This window comes from Mobula hypostoma, chromosome 2 (assembly GCF_963921235.1).
Source record: "Mobula hypostoma chromosome 2, sMobHyp1.1, whole genome shotgun sequence".
Classification (NCBI taxonomy): domain Eukaryota; kingdom Metazoa; phylum Chordata; class Chondrichthyes; order Myliobatiformes; family Myliobatidae; genus Mobula; species Mobula hypostoma.
In genome coordinates, this window is record NC_086098.1 from 239,630,017 (window position 1) to 239,644,685 (window position 14,669).

The window sequence follows — 14,669 nt, forward strand, 5'->3', positions numbered from 1 at the left end:
AGGCAAGTGAGAAGAAGTGAAAGGTCAGAGTGGGGAATGGGGGGGGGGTGGGTGAATTTGGTCACTGGAAGGTGGGTACCAGTGATGTTTTTTAAAAACCAAAAATGCTGAATTGGATATTGGGACGTGACCCTAAATCAGACAGGGACATCTTATGGAGTATCCATAATAAAGGGGAGAGATAAAAAGAGGAGTTTATTGAGGAAGTTCCTGAGCATTGGGTCCTTACAGATGATAGCATTGGTTATCAGGGAGTGATGGAAAGATGGTAAAGAAATAATCCCAGCTTCTCTGATTATCTTCATTGCCAGTACCGTCTTTCCACAACATGTCAGTTCAAGTGAGTTACACAATATGCTGAAGTATGGGTACTGTGGAGAAAGGTTCTATGTATCAGCATCACAAGCATACAGAATCGGGTTTAATATCACTGGCATATGTTGTGAAATACGTAGAAGTCCTAAACGGAAATAGTTGATTATTTTCATCAAAGCTGCACGCAAAGTCATCACTTATCAGCAACATCTTGCGTAAACCAAAAACATGTGTTCTATGTGTAATTTATGGATAATTTATACACGACAGTCAAGAGTAAATAGAGCACTATAGCACGGATACAGGCCCTTTAGTCCATTTAGTCTGTGCTAAACTTTTATTATGCCTAGTCTCATCAACCTGCACCTGGACCGTAGCCTTCCACACCCCTCCCATCCACATACCTATCCAAATTCCTCTTGAATGTTGCATTTGAACCCACAACCACCAAATGTGTGCAAAAGAACATCAGTCCAAGAATGTCTGTTCCGCCATTCCATCTTGGCTGATTTATTAGCCCTCTCAACCCCATTCTCCTGTTTTCTCCCCATAATCTTTGAAACTTTGACTGATCAAGAACTTTTCAACCTCTTGCTGTAAATATACTCAATTATTTGGCCTCCACAGCCATCTGTGGTACTGAATTCCACAGATTCACTACTGCCTGGCTGAAGAAATTCCTCATTTCTGTAAATGGACGTGGTCCATAGGGTTCTGTTACTGAAGAGGTGTTAGGATTATGCAGGTCGTTTCAAGAACTTGATTGTTGTCGGAAAGTATCTGTTCCTGAACCTCATGGTGTGGGACTTCAGGCTTCTGTACCTTCTGCCTGATGGTAGCAGCAAGAAGAGGGTATGACTGGATCATGAGGATTCATGGGGACATATGCCAAATTTGAGGCAGGGCTAATGTAGGTGCTTTTAATGGTGGGAGGACTATGTTCATGATTGACTGGGCACTACTCTGTGTAAACTCTTGCAGTTGTCTGTATTAGAAGTGCTATGCCAGTCAGGTAGTTTCAACACTGCATCTGTATAAGTTTGTTACAGCATTTGGTGACATGCCAAATCCTCCTCAAACTTCTAAGAATGTAGAGACCTGTCAGGAGTACAGTGCGAAGAGTTAAATGCCGTCTTCAAGTGGAGCTGGGCTGCATTGTCGTCACAAAACTAAAATAAAACCGCATTCCCCTTCCAGATTGTGTCCCAGCATTGAAACGTTAACTGCCTAATGCTGCCTGGGCTCAATGTTTTTAGAGTTTTCTGATTTCGTTTCTTATCCTCAGCCACTGCTTGTATGCTATATATGCTTTATTTAACCCTTCCAAACAATGTTCCCTCTGTAATTTTTAGTAGTCAGTGTGCACAAAAATCTTACGTTGTGCAAATTTTTTTCCTGTGACAGAAGTATGTGCGCACTGAATGCACACATGGGACAGTTTATGTAGGTTTACAAAATATTTGACATAAAACTGCACAGAATAACAACAAAATAACATACATATTTAAGTCACTCAGTTACTGTTTCCCTTTCCTGTCTGTGGCATTTACCCATTCTTTGTAAACTCTATCTAGACGAATAGAACTTCCATCCAATTGATAGCTTTTGATTCTCATTAACATATCCAAATGACATTCACCTAAACGGTTTCTCAGCTTCTGTTTCATTAGGCAAAAACCTTGCTCATAGTCCGCGCTCGACGCAGGAAAGGTTCCCCCGATGCCCATCAACTGTGCAAGGTCACAAAACTGTTCATTTTGAAGTGTAATTGCCACCATTTGAGCAAAATTTGAAATCATTAAACTGTAACTATTACAGTATTTTCAGCTAGAAAATCATGATATTTCAGACATAAGGCATTGACTTGTTCATCACTGAATGTGAAGTCACAATCTGCAATTGCGGAGAAATCAAAAGCTGACAATTCTTGTACCTCATCTTCAGGAAACCTAAATGAACACAAAGACTTTATAAAAGTCAACAGCAAACTTGTATCTACTGTGACGTTTTCTTCACGTTGTTGGCTTAGCAAATCTTTAACTTTGTCACTCCACGTAACATTGTCTCCCAGATACTGCTTTCTTATCTTGTAAATTTTGCCTCGTGCAAAATGAAGTGAATCAATTGGTGTCAGGCCACTCTTTTGCAGTATCTTGCATAGTGCAGCCAGTTCATCAAAGACATCACTTAAAACCGGTAAAGCTACTTTCTATGTGATGTTTATCAATTTCTTGTGACAGTATTTAGCCACAGGGTCATTTGACTGATCTTTTTCAATAAGAACTTAGTAAGCTATCTACAGGATTTGGAACAGATCTTTGTAAACTTTACGATATGATCACTGTCCGCCAAAGATGGCTGCTGCCATGATGCAGCTGTACAAACCGGAACAGGAAAGGTGAGATGACGTAAATTAGTGACATGCATTGTGGTATTTGAAAAACCGACTAACTACTTAACAGAAACATTTAGCTAAAAGATTATTTTCAATAAGTATAATTATTAATTACATTACTTTAGGTAACTAACCTTTTGTGCACATTAATTTCCTTTATGCACTGGTTGAAAAACGTGCGTTCACACGCAGACGCGCACAGCTTAGATGGAACATAGCTTCCAAATGCTTCACCAGTTCCCTGGTTTGTCTGCCTTACTTCTCTCCATGTCTTCAGAAGTTGGCTTGATCGCCTAAGATTTACTCTGACCCTGCACTGCATAAGCTGTTGTGCTTTTTCTAAAATCTGTATGAGTGCTTGTATTGAACAAGGATAGGGCGAGGTGATGGTGATTGGCAGCACAGTTGGGAAAATGTCTGTTGTTACTCTAGGTAGGTACGTTGCTTTACACAGTTCTCCCTTTCATGTTGAATCAACATCTACCTATATATTTTAAGAGTAATATACAGTGGCATGCAAAAGTTTGGGCACCCCTGGTCAAAATTTCTGTTACTATGAATAGTTAAGTGAGTAGAAGATGAACTGATCTCCAAAAGTCATAAAGATAAAGGTGAAACATTCTTTTCAATATTTTAAGCAAGATTAGTGTATTATTTTTGTTTTGGGCTTGTGTTGCAGCCAGTGGCACGGGGAACATTTCACTGGTAGAGGGAAGAATGAATTCAGTTAAATACCAGCAAATTCTGGAAGCAAACATCACACTGTCTGTTAAAAAAAAAAGCTGAAGATGAAAAGAGGATGGCTTCTACAACAGAATAATGATCCTAAACGCACCTCAAAATCCACAATGGACTACCTCAAGAGGTGCAAGCTGAAGGTTTTGCCCTGCCCCTCACAGTCCCCCGACCTAAACATCATTGAGAATCTGTGGATAGAACTCAAAAGAGCAGTGCATGCAAGACGGCCCAAGAATCTCACAAAACTAGAAGCGTTTTGCAAGGAAGAATGGGCAAAAATCCCCCAAACAAGAATTGAAAGACTCTTAGCTGGCTACAGAATGCGTTTACAAGCTGTGATACTTGCCAAAGGGGGTGTTACTAAATACTGACCATACAGGGTGCCCAAACTTTTGCTTCGGGCCCTTTTCCTTTTTTGTTATTTTGAAACTGTAAAAGATGGAAATAAAGAAGTAATCTTGCTTAAAATATTAAAGAAGTGTACCATCTTAAACTTTATGCCTTTTGGAAATCAGGTCATCTTTTACTCGCTTAGTTATTCACAGTAACAGAAATTTTGACTGGGGCGCCCAAACTTTTGCATGCCACTGTGCATTAATTGCTAGAGGAACTCAGTAGGCGGGAAGCATGTATGGAAAGGAATAAATGGTGGATGTTTTGGGCCAAGACCCTTCAGTCCTGATGAAGTCCAGCATCTGCAGAATCCCTTGTGTTTATATTTAACAGGGATGTGTTTAAAAAAAAATGCTGAATTGGATACTAAAACAGGTGGCCCAAAGCTTGCTCAGAGAAGGATCATCCATGATAAAGATAAAAAGAAGGGTTTGGTGAGGAAATTGCTGAGCATCAGACCAATGGAGAGATGAAAATTGGGAATGGAGAGATCAGGGAACTTTTGGGGGTTGACAAAAGTCTACAGTGTGTAAGACCACAGTACTGTTAAGAATAAGGATGTGAATCTCAAAACATGAACTGATTCCCTGATACAGGAGCCATAGGACCCACACCACCAGGTTCAGAAACAGTTCTCACAAACACGGGAAAAATCTGCAGACGCTGGAAATCCAGAGCAACACACAAATGCTGGAGGAGCTCAGGTCAGGCAGCATCTTAGGGAAATGAGTAAACAGTTGATGTTTTGGGCCGAGACCCTTCCTCAGGATTCTCGGCATGAAATGTCGACTGTTCAGTCTTTTCCATTGATGCTTCCTGGGCTGCTGAGTTCCTCCAGCATTTTGTGTGTGTTGCTCAGGAACAGTTATTACCTCTCAACCATCAGACTCCTGACCACTATGGGAAACTCCACTCACCACAGCTCTGAACTTTTCACAAACTATGGACTCAACTTTCACAGACTCTGCAACACATGTTCTCAGTATTATTTATTCATTTAGTTACTTGCACAGTTTGTCGTCTTCTGCACATTGATTGTCAGTCTTTGTGTAGTGTTGTTTTAAAATAGCTTTGATTGTACCTCTTAGTTCTCTGTGAATGCTTGCAAGGAAATGAATCTCAGGGTCATATATGGTGACATACATATTTTGGAGCATTTCCTTTGAACTTTGAAGATGTAGGCAGCAGATCTTGGGGTAAGACTACTCACTGACAAATCCCTTTTGACTTGGCATCCACATTCAGATTCAGACTTGGACCCCTTCTACATTCAGCGGAGTCTAAAACTGGAGGACATGGGTTTAAGTTGAGAATACCTGAGGATTAACGTTCCCTGCGTGCAGGATGATGGGCATTTGGAATCAGCTCCCAGAGCAGACAGATGTAGTTACAGTATTTAAAACCTATTGTCCATGGATAAAGATTTAGAGGAATATGGACCAAAGGGAGGAAATTTGGTCGGAATGTATGAATAGGGCCGAAGGGCCTGTTTCTGTGCTGTCTTACTTCACAAAGGAGATTTCTAGTCACCTGTCTTTTTTTCCTCTTTCCCTGCAGGTTTCTACCTTGTAAATACTGTTATTTGTATATACTGTAAATGATGACATCGGTGGGCACCAGTCGAGCTCGAGGCAACTGGGATCAGACACAGACACAGAATCAGACACAGCAGAAACAGCGGCCACAGGTAACCTTCCTCCAGTGGGCAGATAACCCACTCCCATTCCTTCAAAATAACACCTCCTTGCTTCCATCCAACAGTCCACTGCAGTCATTTCCTGGAAAAGTGGGTGGGTTTGTGGAATGGAGAGAATACTCGAGTATGTTCTTTGAACTGACTAGATTTAATTTTGGTGCATAAAGTTGTGCTGCAGCTCCTTGCTAGGATCTTCAGGCTATAGGTTAACTTGCGCGCAGTCTGTTGGCTGGCGGAGGAGATCGGGGATGATGTGCCATCAAGTTCCAGCTGGAGTTGGTAGGGACAGGCATGTAAAGTATCACTTCCTACAGCGATTCTGTTTGTATCCGCCCTGCCCTACTCCACACCCACTTCAACTGGGTGTCACTTGATGGAGTTAGCCTGTTTAAAAATAAATCAGCTGAAGACACAGTGCTGACTGGCTCTGGCTCACTTGCTGGAGGTGCCATGAGCTGTCTGGAACTCACTGGTGCCTAATGTGGAAGAGGAAGGGAGTGAAGCATTTCTTCCTAAGCAGTTGACTGAATTGGCTGGGTTGCTGGAATGATCAAAGGGCCTTGGCCCAAAAAGTCAACTGTTATTCATTTTCATAGTTGCTGCCTGACCTGCCAAGGTCCTCAAGCATTTTATGTGTGTTGCTCTGGATTTCCAGCATCTGCAGTCTCTTGTGTTTAGAACATAGAACATTTTATCACCTTCATCCAAATCTTTTACTCTACTCTAACACATCACTCCCACATAGTCCTCCATTTTTCTATTATTCCTACACTGCAGCATAGAAAGGGGCCTTTGGCCTAGTTAGTCCATGCTAAACTGTTATTTTGCCTAGTCCCATTTGCCTGCACCTGGACCATAACTCTCCATACCACTCCCCCACCCCCCAGTCCATGTACCCATCCAAATTTCTCTGAAATGCTGCAATCAAATCCATATCCCCCACGTCCGCTGGCAGTTCGTTCCGCTCTGAGTGAAGTTCCTCCTCAGGTTCCCCTTAAATATTTCACTTTTCATCTTTAACCTATGACCTCTAGTTTTATTCTGGCCCAACCCTAGTGGAAAAAGCCTGCTTACATTTGCCCTATCTATACTCGTTATGTTGTATACCTCTATCAAATCGTCCAGAAACTTGTCCTTTCATTCCACTGGGGCTGAGTGGCCCAAAGCTCCCAACAGCCAATGAGAAACATCCAAGGCACAGTGTGGCTGTGATAGAATCATAGAGCACTACAGCACAGAAACAGCCCCCTCGGCCCATCTATACCAAATTATTGTTCTGCTTCATCCCATCAACCTGCACCTGGCCCATAGCCCGCCATACCCCTCCCATCCACGTACCTATCTAAACTTCTCTTAAATGTTGAAATTGAACCCGCAACCATCACTTTTGCTGGAATGAAGTAGGAAATCTGGCAGCCACTGTGCGCACAGCAAGTTCCCACAGGCTGACATTGCCACTTCATCTGGCTAAGAGTATTGAACAGGATCACCAAACCCACTCTTCAAACAATAGCGTCTGTGTCTGTGTCTGTCTCTGTCTCTCAAGCCCATCACCTCTATAGGTGTGTAGGCTGCTGATAGCAGCTCAACAAAATCTTCTGTCCTGGTCCAGTCTTTCAAATTGTCCCCAGGTGTAGCCCACCTTCGAAGATCTTTTCTCTCCAAGTTCTCCAGAGCTTCTGTTATTTCTGTAGCACTGGGTTTTTCTGGGATGGCGTTGAGTGAGTGGAAGCTTTACAATGCAGATGTTAGGGAGTTAGGCAAGTTGTATCCTATAGGTAAGATGGTGGGGGAAACTATCAACTGATGTAGCGCAGAGGAGTCTGTGTGCCCATGGTAAGGGTATTGCTGGTGTTTGTCTGAAACCCAAACCAAGATCATTCTTTCTAAGATTAAACCATTACGGCTGCCTCTTGTCTATCACGTTTTCCCTTTGTGTTTTTTTTTGACCCCACCCTTCAAGGCCACAGCAGAGCAGATACGAATTGCACAAATGATTTCAGACCACAATGATGCTGACTTTGAAGAGAAAGTAAAGCAGGTCAGTATTAGCAGGAAGATGCCTGGACTCTGGAGACAGTTCCATTTGATGTGTGGGTGGATCACCTTTGGGCTCAGCCACCGATTCATTGTGGCAGCAATCTAACTCATTTGCTTCGGCAGGCTTGGACATTCCCTCATGCAAAACAGAAGCTGCGTAACATTTCAAATGGTTGATATTTATTTGCAGTTGAACATCAAGTACAATGGTTAATTGGGACACATCAGGACCACTACATTTTGGCCCAATTAAGTAGCTGCTCTGATTAGCCAGTTTCTTAGAAATAGTGAGAAAGGTGTTTTTTTTTAAAACCTACTATTTAACAGGGTAACAGATTATGTATTTAAATGAAATACAGAATAATTTAAACACTGCTTTTTGAACAGACGCATGCAACTGGCACTGTATAAAAACTTGCTCTAAACACAGTGGAGTGTCTAAAGGCCGCGTGATTGATGCTAGTTAAAAACTGTTTGACAATGGTCTAATGTCCCAGTTAAGCAGCATAGTGTCCCAAATAAACAAGGGGAATCCCAGCTTTTGATTAGTTTTTGTTCTTTAAGAGTTGTCCCAAATAAGCAGCTGACCCGATTAACTGGAACCCCTGTATTTAATTTTAATCGGTTGCAGGGGAGTAAGCTGTGGGAAGGAAGCTCAGACTGGAGCTGCTTAGCTCAGTAAACCTAAGGAAGGTGGAATTAAGCTCTTTAGGCTGAGCACATTAGAATCTGTTTCCAGGGGCTAGGGAGCTGGTAACTAGAAAGATATAGGCTGAAATTTATCTTATTTAAAAAAAAATCTGGTGTCAATTTAGGGCTGGTAGGGGTGAAGGGACAAGTGTGTAGGTATTCTTTTATTCCACACTGACTTATGATCTGAATTCCTTTTGCTGAAACAGACAATAACTGGCAAAAGAAAAAAAATTGGACTTGGTTTGGAAAGGTGTCAGGGAGGAGCAGAAGCAGTTAGTTCAAAGGGCCTGCACAGGGTAAATGAGTCAAATGGCCTTGAGCGCTCTTTGAGAGCCTGTGATTTGCACGAGTTTTGTCGTTTGAGAGCCCGACTCTCCAATTCTGTTTTTGGGCAGAAATCGATTGGGTGCCATTTTAAATGAAGACTGGAGTAATCAGCTTGCTTTTTGTGATGGGAGTGGGGGTAAAGCGGAGATTATCTTCCAGGGCAAGGGTGCAAAATGATTTTTGTATCAGTGGGCTGTTCTGGTAAAGTGTGGAGGTTTCCTTGGGGCTTCTGCGAGTGCCATCCACTGCCTCAGCTGTGTTTGCCCTGCCTTATTCCATCTGCTCATCTGGGCTTCTGGCTCCCGCCTGCGGGTCCGATAAAAGTGAACTTCAACTGACCGGATTGCCCCTTCTGTTCCACAGCTGATTGACATCACAGGCAAAAACCAGGATGAGTGCATGATTGCTCTGCACGATTGCAACGGTGACCTCAACAGGGCCATCAATGTACTCCTGGAAGGAAACCCAGACACGGTAGTGCTTTTATGTAGGAACTGGAAATAGTGTGGCTGACAGAGTGAGTGTGTGTGTGTGTGAGTGTGTGTGAGCGCGCGCGTGCCTTTCTGCCCCGCCCTGCCCAAGTATACTGTCTGATAGATGGAAGGCTAACTTCCTGGATAGAGGTATGCAGGATGATGAGAGGCATAGATCAAGTGGACAGCCAGTGACTTTTTCCCAGGGTAGAAATGGCTAATAGGAGGGGCAGGAGCCATAAGTTTAAGGAGATTGGAGGAACGTATGGGGGGGGGGCAGATGTCCGTGGTAACCTTCATTTACACAGTGAGTAGTGAGTGGATGGAATCCCCTGCCATGGGTGGTCGTTAGAGCCAGTTACGTTAGGTGCATTTAAGAAACTTGGATGGATGGTAGGAAAATGGAGGGCTGTGTGGGAGGGAAGGGTTAGATTGATCTTAGAGTTAAAAGGGCAGCACAACATTGTGGGCTGAAGGGTCTATACTGTTCTGTACTGACTCAGCTCCAGGTCAGAAACGAAAGATTAGCTTCATTTGTCATACGTACATCGAAACGTCGTGAAATGAGTCGTTTGCGCCAACAGCCTACACATTCAAGTATGTGCTGGGTACAGTCTGCAAGTGTTGCTGTGTGGTCACAAGAGAACCATAACAAACTCCTTACAGATAGCGTTTGAATTGAACCTAGGTCACTCGCACTGCAGTAGTGTTGCGCTCACTGCTACAATACCATTCTGCATTTCAACGTGTAGAGAGGCCATTCAGCCCTTTGGAGCAGTGGCACCCGTCTGCTGATTACAGTGTAACCTGTTCTGTCTCGCTTGCCCACAACCACTCCTGTTCCAGGTGCCAGCGTGGGGGTGGTACAATGGAGTGACCGGGGTCATATAGTCACAGAGATTGTGCAACACAGCACTACACAGAGCAGTGGGTCATAATCAAACCCAGGTTGCTCGAGCAAAGGGGGCGGAGACATTATCTGGTGCACCTTTAATAACTAGGCCAGAATTTTTATTAGTTCATTCATTTGGAGATACGGCACAGTAACAGGCCCACTGAGCCCGTGGTACCCAGTTACACCCATGTGACCAACTAGCCTACTAACCTGTAGACTATGGAAAGAAACTAGAGCACCCAGAGGAAACCCACACAATCACAGGGAGAACATACGAACTCCTTACAGACAGCAGCGGGAATTGAACCCAGATCACTGGCATTATGCCCTCTTCTACGCTACTGTAATGGCTGGCTGTCCAGTATCTCAAACACAGCGGATTCTAGAGATGCAGGAAATCCATCACAACAGTTAAAATGCTGGAGGATCTCAGCTGGTCAGGCAGCATCTGTAGTGATGAATAATGGGTAACATTTTGGGCGGAGACCCTTCCTCCAGCATTTAGTGTGTTGTCCGTTATCTTCACTTCTTTGCCTTTGTGAATGCTATATTAGGTCCTGTGTCGGTCAGTTGATCAGGGAGAAGGGGTGGCCAGCTCTGTGTGTGTGTGTTTTGAGAGAATGAGGCAGCAAGTGTAAAATGTGGCTCCTCTGCAAATAGGCCCTTTGCTCAGCCTATTGGCTTTCTCTCCAACCCCCACTTCCTGCACAGGATTCTTGGGAGATGGTGGGGAAGAAAAAGAGCTTAGCAGGACAGAAAGAAGCCGGTCAGGCGGAAGGAAACGAAGAAGGCAAAGAAGTTCGTGACCGAGACCGAGAGTTCAGCCGAAGGCGGGTTGGTGGAAGTCGGAGAGGACGGGGTGCAAGCCGAGGCAGAGAGTGTAAGTGATGTGTCAGGGGCTGACTAACTGTGACACCATGGAATCATTCTGAATTATTCTTCTATCCGTCCCAAAAACTAACCCCTTCTCTTTATTCCTGGTACACACCTGACCTCAGTTTTTGTGCATCAATGAGGAGTTCTGTTCTCTCAGCATTCTCCAGCAAAGGATGTCGCTCCAGAATTCTGAGTAAGATTTATTAAAGGCTAGCAGAACCACCCCCCTCCACCCCCAGTCTGTGGACATAACAATGTGAGGAGTGATTTTGAATCTCATTCAATGTACAAATCTCTAACTGCCAAGTGAACTGGACTTGGGATCTGCACAATATGGATGATGGCACTTCTTCCATGGGTGTCACACTAGTTGCCGTGAACTAAATGGTTTTTGGACCATTTCAGGCGGTGTTTATTAAACCTTCTGTTTGAGCGAGGAATATTTGTTGGACACTTTGGGGAAGAGCTGCAATGAACCAGCTAATGAACGTTACATGTGCCTTTGTTTCCTGTTAAGTCGGAGGTGGGCAGTGGGATAGAAGTGATTATTTATTTAGAGAGAGAGTGCGGAATAAGCCCTCCCAGTACTTCAAACTGCACTGTCCAGCAACCCACTGACAGCCCCAATTTAACCCTGACAATTTACAATAACCAATGAACTTACTAACTGTGAAGGGTTAAAGTCAAAATAACTGTGGGAATCGGTCGGTTTATAAAAAATGTCAATGGATAGTTTGTTTCCAGATATGGAGACAGAGATTGAGATGCTGTTGAGTTTGATACTGTAACCATTTGCTTTTCCATTTTCTGAAACCATTTGCTGGTCAGATGGATATAAATAGCAGATTTCTTTCCCTGCTGATCACTAGTGAGCCCAGTGGAGCTTTTGACCTGACTTTAGTCTAAACTCTATGTACCACTGATTCACATAATTTGAATATCCACCCACATTGATGGGATTTGAACTTCTCTTCAGGAGCTTTGGTCTCTTCAGCTCATGTGCATTAGTGACCTGTGAATCTCTCAGTGACTTCATCTACTTCAGTAAGATGTGAGTTTAACACTAGATTGGGTCCTTGGGATCTCCTCACCATGTCCTTCTGTTCGTGAGGATATTCGAGTTGACCAAACATTTGTAAATGCCAGTGGAGAGCATTGAGCATTATCAGGTACCCCTTCCACACGTAACTCCTCGATTGGATTTCTCCCCTGTGCAGTTCGGGGCCAGGAGAATGGGCTGGACGGAGCAAAGAGCAGTGGGACCTTTGGCAGAACCTCGGAGAGAGGAAGGCGAGGACGGGGCAGAGGCAGAGGTAAGCATCTTTGGGAGGCAATGATGGTGATTCCCGACTCTCCCACCAGTGCAGCAGTGAGTGTGCTATCTCCTCTAGTTCCCAGCCTGGCTTGTGTGAGGGTTTAATTTCGCTAATCGTACGAGGCGTAGAGTCGTATAGCACAGATCTCCAGCCTATTGACTCCACACCATCCATCAGACACTGTGCCCACATGCCCATATAGCTACACTTGACAGGCCATCCTTAGAGAAACTTCTACCATCATGAAAAACAAGGGTACTGGCACCAGAGGCACCTCCGCCTTCTTTGGAACACACTCAATAAGCCAAATAGCCTAATTTTGCTCCTGTGTCTTATGGGTTTCTCTCCGAGTTGCACACTGCCCACTACAGTAACACTCAAGGTGGACACCTTTACAGATGAGTCAGCCCCCTTAACTGATACCCCCTCCGTCGCAAGAGGCTACCCACAACATACCTTTCAAGTTCAAGATGAAGTAACTCTGCAACCTTTCAATGCCTCTACAACTCATGTTCTCAGTATTGTATATTTACTTATTTTATATACCTCTATCAAGTTACCTCTCATCCTCCTTCGCTCCAAGGAGAAGAGCTCTAGTTTGCTCAACCTTTCCTCATCAGACATGCTTTCCAAACCAGGCAGCATCCTGGTAATTCTCTGTGCCCTCTCAAAGCTTTCACATCCTTCCTAATGAGGTGAAGAGTAAATTCTGTTGGATTTGCCCAGTTTGACATCACTGTTCACCACATGGTTGGCTGCAGATCAAGAGGAAATCTTGCCTCCACTTCCTCAATGGGACAGTTGGAAATTCCTAATGAATGCTGGCCTTGCCAAGGATCCCCTTGCAGCCTCTGAGTGCACTTAAAACTGGTGGCTACCTAGTGGGGAGAGGCAGAGGGTGCAGCCCAGTGACCTGGCACTCTGCAGCGAGGCAAACTGGGCCACCCTCACCAGCCAGTGTACCAGGAGACTTTGTAGGCCATGCAAGCTCTGCATGGCGAAGGTGTTTTCTCACTGGCGTCAAGCCTTGTGCTTAGCAGCATCTGTGACTGGAAAATTACCCCATTGCAATTCTGTTCTGTTCGTCAGGTTTGGGCCGAAGAGGAAGGTTTTCTGCCCAAGGAATGGGGTAAGTTGCTTTCCACCAAATGAACTGTTTCATAAGTGTTGCTTTGAGATGTCAAATTTAAGGTTGATTTTTGTGATTAAACACTACTTTTTTCTGGTCCTGGCTTCAAATTTTATGAGGAAAATTTCTTTCAAGTATGCCTCATGTCTGGAGTAATATACAGAGCAAGTGGCGGCATAGTGGACAGTGATGAAATTTATTTTAGATTGCAGTGGGACGTTGATCAATCAGCTGCCAAATGGCAGCTGGAGTTCAACTGGTATTGCATTTTGTTAAGACAGACCTGGGGAGGAGTTGCACAGCAAATGATCGGGCCCTGGGGTGTGTCACTTACCTACTGGATTGACATAGTACACAGAAAATATGCAAGGATGTTGCCAGGACTTGAGGACCTGCGTTATAGGGAAAGGTTGAATAGGTTAGGACTTTATTTCTTAGAACGTAGAAAACTGAGGGGAGATTTGATAGAGATATACAAAAGTATAAGAGGTATAGATAGGGTAAGCGCAAGCAGGCTTTTTCCACTGAACTTGGGCGAAAGGTGAAATATTTAAGGGAAACCTGAGGAGAAACCACTTCTCTCAGAGTGTTGTGTGAGCTGCTGGGGGATGAGAATTCAATTGCAACATTAAGAGGGGTTTGGATAGGTACGTGGATGGGAGGAGTATGGTCCAGGTATGGGTCAATGGGACTATGCAGAGTATCACTTTGGCAAGGATTTTAGGGGCTGTTTCTGTGCTGGGATGCTGAGGTACCTAGGGACATGCTGTGTAGTTACTTGAAAGTGCCATACAGGTAAACATGGTGTTGGAGGCGTTTGACACTCTTACTTTTGTACATTGGGATATTGAGTGTAGGAGTGACAATATGATACAGCTGCACAAGACATTGATAGGGTTATATTTGGAGGACTGCTTACAGACTGGTCACCTTGCTATAGGGATGGATGTCATTAGACTGGCGAGGGAGCAAAAAAGATTTTTCAAGCATATTATCACGACTGAAGGGTTTGAGTTATAAGGAGAGGCTGGATAAGGCAGCAGTTTCTTTTCCATGGTATGTATCAGGTTGAGGAGTGATGTTATGAATGGCATGGATAAGGTAAGGAGCCTCTATAATGGGGGAACGTACGGATACAGGGTGGGTGCCTGGAGAATGTAGAAGCAGACAAGATGGTGGCAAATGGACAGGCAGAGAATGAAGGGATATGGATCAGTACAGAGATTGCAGTACGAAGGGCTGATTCTGTTGCTCTGTGTAACATGCCAGCTCTGTGCTGCTCTACACTCCGCTGGCAGTATCTGTTTAGCGTTTAGTTCTTCTCACAGTGCAGCTTCGGCTCTCCAAGGGAAACCAAGGCAGTCGGGTCCCCTACATCCGTGT

The 14,669-nt window shown here is 44.1% G+C and overlaps 1 protein-coding gene across 6 annotated transcripts in view; it reads left to right on the forward strand.

Annotated features, from left to right (window-relative positions):
* ubap2l (ubiquitin associated protein 2-like) overlaps positions 1-14,669 on the forward strand; it is a 135,942-nt gene that overhangs the window by 44,059 nt on the left and 77,214 nt on the right. For all 6 annotated transcript variants that reach the window (XM_063041734.1, XM_063041733.1, XM_063041737.1 and 3 more), the window contains exons 2-7: positions 5,399-5,528; positions 7,501-7,578; positions 8,961-9,071; positions 10,677-10,845; positions 12,059-12,154; positions 13,247-13,286. In XM_063041734.1, coding sequence (XP_062897804.1) covers positions 5,439-5,528; positions 7,501-7,578; positions 8,961-9,071; positions 10,677-10,845; positions 12,059-12,154; positions 13,247-13,286 — 584 coding nt within the window. In that variant the 5' untranslated portion in view covers positions 5,399-5,438. The remainder of the gene's footprint in view (positions 1-5,398; positions 5,529-7,500; positions 7,579-8,960; positions 9,072-10,676; positions 10,846-12,058; positions 12,155-13,246; positions 13,287-14,669) is intronic.